The sequence below is a fragment of the Solanum stenotomum genome, chromosome 3, assembly GCF_019186545.1.
Source record: "Solanum stenotomum isolate F172 chromosome 3, ASM1918654v1, whole genome shotgun sequence".
NCBI classification, from domain to species: Eukaryota; Viridiplantae; Streptophyta; class Magnoliopsida; order Solanales; family Solanaceae; genus Solanum; species Solanum stenotomum.
Genome location: NC_064284.1, coordinates 39,610,062 through 39,614,753, shown reverse-complemented (window position 1 = coordinate 39,614,753; position 4,692 = coordinate 39,610,062). Strand labels below are relative to the sequence as shown.

At 34.4% G+C, this 4,692-nt stretch overlaps 1 protein-coding gene across 1 annotated transcript; it reads right to left on the bottom strand.

The window, feature by feature from the left end:
• Window positions 1-1,115: 1,115 nt before the first annotated feature.
• On the bottom strand, window positions 1,116-3,311 carry LOC125859826 (probable protein kinase At2g41970). Its single transcript, XM_049539660.1, has 7 exons — window positions 3,157-3,311; window positions 2,353-2,603; window positions 2,155-2,281; window positions 1,797-2,070; window positions 1,590-1,722; window positions 1,420-1,506; window positions 1,116-1,343 (listed from the first exon to the last, which is right to left on the bottom strand). The coding sequence occupies exons 1-7, from the start codon at window positions 3,266-3,268 to the stop codon at window positions 1,218-1,220; spliced, it is 1,110 nt and encodes a 369-aa protein (XP_049395617.1). The 5' UTR covers window positions 3,269-3,311; the 3' UTR covers window positions 1,116-1,217.
• Window positions 3,312-4,692: the final 1,381 nt, after the last annotated feature.

Genomic DNA, 4,692 nt, shown 5'->3' with positions numbered 1-4,692 from the left:
TACTATATTATGATATGATTACTATTTAGTGTTTTATTAATTAAATACGTAGAAATGCTAGTCGAAGAATTCAAGATGACAAATTTGTATTTGGTAGTGGTATATATTGATTTAGTTACAACTCTTCATATTCTTTAATTTAAAATTAAAAGGGAAAACCTTGATTCGCGTACTTATTTAAAATTCTAAAAATCCTAATTGGCTCTTGTTCTTCCACATTTCCTTTCTAATAAATAACTTACAATTCAAAAAATAATTAAAATAATATTATTTAATTAATTAGATGTTTAATTTAGTCTAGGGGTAAAATGGTAATCCAATTTTTCATCTTTGGAGCTTCCTACTTTTAGTAAGATATGACATCCACAGCTTAATTGGTGCAAGGGCCTTTGGAAGTTTTTTGAATGTTAAGTTTTAGGATCACAATTATACAATGTATCTACAAATGAGTTCTTGAGTTCAAATTAATCTTGCTTAAAAAATGTAATTTAACGCAAAAGAATTATAAAAGTTAGTGTTACGTCATACGTGAATGTGTACTTCACTCGGCTAAAAAAGAAACGTTTGTGTTAAATTCTTGAATAAATTATTTTTCAACTCACTTTTCACCTTTAAAGTTGTATTTAAGAATATTAAAGCATGAACATTGTTTCAAGTATTCTTGGAAAAGAGTATAAACAAACACAATTCCAATTTCAACTTTAACTATATAAATTTTAAATAAACTGATTTTTTTTTTTGAATCTATGACCAAAGCTTACTTTTTTTTTGGTCGTGCACTGCAGGGGCCCATTCAGGGTGACACACTCCCAACAAGATTTTCTCCATACCCAGAACTTGAATCCGAAACCTCTGGTTAAGGGTGAAACACTTCACCAGTGCACCACAACTACTCATGTTGGTGACCAAAGCTTACTTAGTTTAACTGTAGTTATTACCAAAAATATAAAATTTAAACTTTAGTGGCCATGCTGATGAAATTTGCTTGACAAGTGTCCTTGTTCAATTATTTTGAATCAAAGGGGCAAAAACAAAAAGAAGAAGAAGCTGGTATGTATATAGCTCATGTGGCAATGAGCCTAGTTAATTAAGAATATTCTTGTTTAAAGGCAAAATCTTGAAACAGAGTGGATCAAAAGAAAAAACAAAACAACTAACACAATAGCTGAAATAGTTGTTGGTTCTGCTTTGTTTCAATGAAGAATATAGTGTTCTATCTATGCATGCGGCTCTGCTCCTGCTGGTTTTGCATTGAGTAGTGGTTGCAGTGCCTTGACGACAATTGTCATGTTTGGGCGGAAATCTGCCTCGTATTGAACACAAAGTGCTGCAACAGCTGCCATCTGAGAATAATTAAGGGTTAGAACTTAGATGATGTCAAAAAATAGGGGGTGCAAGTGTTTGACAAGAATATACAACCTTAGCAATTGCTTTTGGAGGGTACTCATTATTTAGCTTAGGATCTACACACTGCTTTACTTTATCTTCACTTAGTCGTGGAGTCGCCTGCAAAAGTGAATTTTTTGCTACGTTATTTAGAGGTATAAATAGACATTCATTATACTATATAGTTTATTTAAAACACCTACCCATGTGACAAGACTCTGTTGCCCTTTTGGCATTGTATGATCTACTGGTTTCCTTCCTGTCAAGAGTTCTAACAGAACAACTCCAAAACTATAAACATCACTTTTCTGTGTTATCTGTCCTGTCATAGCATACCTGCGCGCACCACTATATCATTTTATGACACTAGTTAATTATTCATTAACTGTCAATAACAAGGCTAGGCTTACTCTGGAGCATGGTAGCCAAATGTCCCCAGTACTCGAGTTGAATGCAGACGAGCTGCTGTGTCCGAACACTGGTTTGTCAAGTTGAAATCAGCAATCTTTGCAGTAAAATCATCAAAGAGTAGTACATTGCTGGATCTTACATCCCGATGCTTAATTGGCGGTTGAACTTTTTCGTGTAGATATTCAAGTCCTCTAGCTGCACCATAAGCAATTTTAACTCTCTGATTCCAGGTAAGAACTGGACCAGGCTCAGCACCTTGTACTCCTTTTCTGCCTACAACAGAACATCCAAGAACACAATGCTTTTGTAACATGTTAACATTGGAAATTAATGTTTATTCATGATTCAATTATGTACCATGTAATACATCATGCAGCGAGCCCATAGTTGCAAACTCATAAACCAAGATCCGATTGTTTGCTGCGAGGCAACATCCTAACAGTGTTACAAAATGCTCGTGCTTAAGTCTTGAAACCATTGATAACTGCATAAGAAATATTATGATGAGAGAGTGGTCTACATTAGTTAACAGGAAAATATGAGACATTCATTCACCTGCGCGGTGAAGTCAGAATCTGGTTCTGGTGAAGAAGTAGTATCCAATTTCTTTATTGCTGCTTGTTGGCCGTTGCTTAATTTAGCACAAAAAACACGGCCATAAGATCCCTCTCCAATGAGAGTTTTCTTTCCAAAGTTGCCAGTAAGTCTGTTTAGCTCAACCAAGGACATTTCTGGTACCTCAATAGGTAAAACTTTCTGAGGAGCTCCACTCTTAGCAGCACTCCTTGGCTCTCCTCTTTCACTACCTGCATTTTTACCAACCCAAAAATTTCAAGTAAGACTTTATCATGTCCCATCCAACAAAGTACCTAGCTAGTTAATTTAGATCAACAATTCAATCAATAGGAAAATAAATTAAGCACAGCCAAGAGGTTAACTATATATGTTAGAGGCAAGATGTTTCCATTTTTAACAATCAAATTAGTGTCAACGTAACCTGCTATCTTTGGCAGTAGCTGTGTTGTCTTTTTTTGGGGTCTGTGTTGTACGTTCCTTTTTACATACAAGCGAGAAATAGAGAATTCATCATTCTTGCTGCTACTACATCTTTTTCAAATAGACACTCACACTACTGGATCATCCTTATATTGACTTCGACACATTTTTTAATATATATATATACTAGACAGAATACAATTATCTTTTTATGAATATGTATATATATATTTAAATTCGTTAGAACAAAGAAGTAGAGTTGTAATATAGGTTGTTTTAGGTAATAGGTCAGTTTGGGAGGAAAAAAAGAGTTGGAAGTACCATGAAATTTGATGGAAAAAAACCAAATAGGAGCATACATACCACCACCCTTTCCACCACCATAAGGATTGCCGGCTCTCGGAGGTGCTGTATTTTGATTAACCGGTGGACCGTTGATATAACTGTCTTCTTCTGCGCCTCCACAGCAAATCATATTGTTCTTCAACTATAAAAATATACTACTCTTAATTACCTCAAAAACGTACTTAATCAAAATATAAATCTGGAACAAGGGAGAAAGAGATATGTACTATTCAACGCATGGATTCTTTTAACCCATTAAACTAACACATGACTTGTACGTTCTACGTGTCTCCCTTAACTTTGCACGTCCTTCCCCTTTTCAATTCCTTCGTCTTATTTAAAAAATTACTTCATACCACATCGAAAGTTTTAATAATATTTTTGGTCCCACAATTATGAATCCACCTCCTCTCCATTTTTCCCAAATTAGTGACATATGCCTTTGATTAAATTAAATAGCTAAGATTTAATTTGTCCAAAGTAAATGTCTAATCATGATTTGAATAAAAAATACATTATATATATGTTTTAAAATTTTATTGTAATCCCACCATCTTAGCAATATATTATCTTGTCCATAAATATAGGAAACATAGTTACGCATGATGTTTCTTTTATTTTCTTTGAAATTAATATTTTTACTGCTTTTTTAGAGAAAATAGGAAGAAAAGCGGTGAAATAAAATAAGAGAAATACTCTCCTCCAATTTTTTTTTTAGAAAGAGAACTAATTTTTCTATACTTATGGACAACATAATATATTGCTAAAACTATGGGACTATAATAATTTTTTAAAGCAAATGTATAATGTATTTATTAACTAAATCATAATTAGAGATTTACTTTGGGAAATTAAAAATCTTAGTTGTAATGACCCTCAGGGTTATTTCTTAATTTTATACGTGCTTTTTCTGTTTTGAATCTTCCCGTAGCTTCCTTATAGCTTGTGTGATGCTGGGTTGGGTGGCACGCTCCCTGAGGTGTTCGGTTGAGTTTGGTGCGAGTTTGAGTTTTGAAAGCTTAAATGCTTAAAAGAGTCGACTTTAGTCAACATCTAGAGATTCTGACATCGGATCAGAATTCTATCAGTTCCATCAGCTCCAGAAGGGTCATTTTGGTCTAGTGTGATGATCGGTTTGGGTTTTGAGGCTTCCGTTTGGAGTTGGTGCGGTTATGTGTTTTAGTTTTGGAGTTTAGCCAAAAGTTTGACTTGGACAAATTTCTTGGTAAACGCACTCATAATCGAATTCTTTCAGTGCGGTTAGCTCCGAAATGCCGAGTTCGGTCTAGACCGACCTTTGGTTTGGGTCCGAAGGGTTTTTGGGTGAGTTTTTAGCTTTTGACATTTTGTTGTTTCTTTGTTAAAGTGTTGACTTTGGTCAACATTTTGAAAAACCAACCTCAGATGGCTGTTTTATCGATACTGTTGAGTGTGGAATGTCTTTTCCAAGTGGTTTACACTTTTTGTTTGAGTCGTTTGGACTCCGATTGAATTCAGACTGCTTATTTAGTATTTTTGGACACTTGGCCTTTTTTCTGAAAATATGGTGTCTAG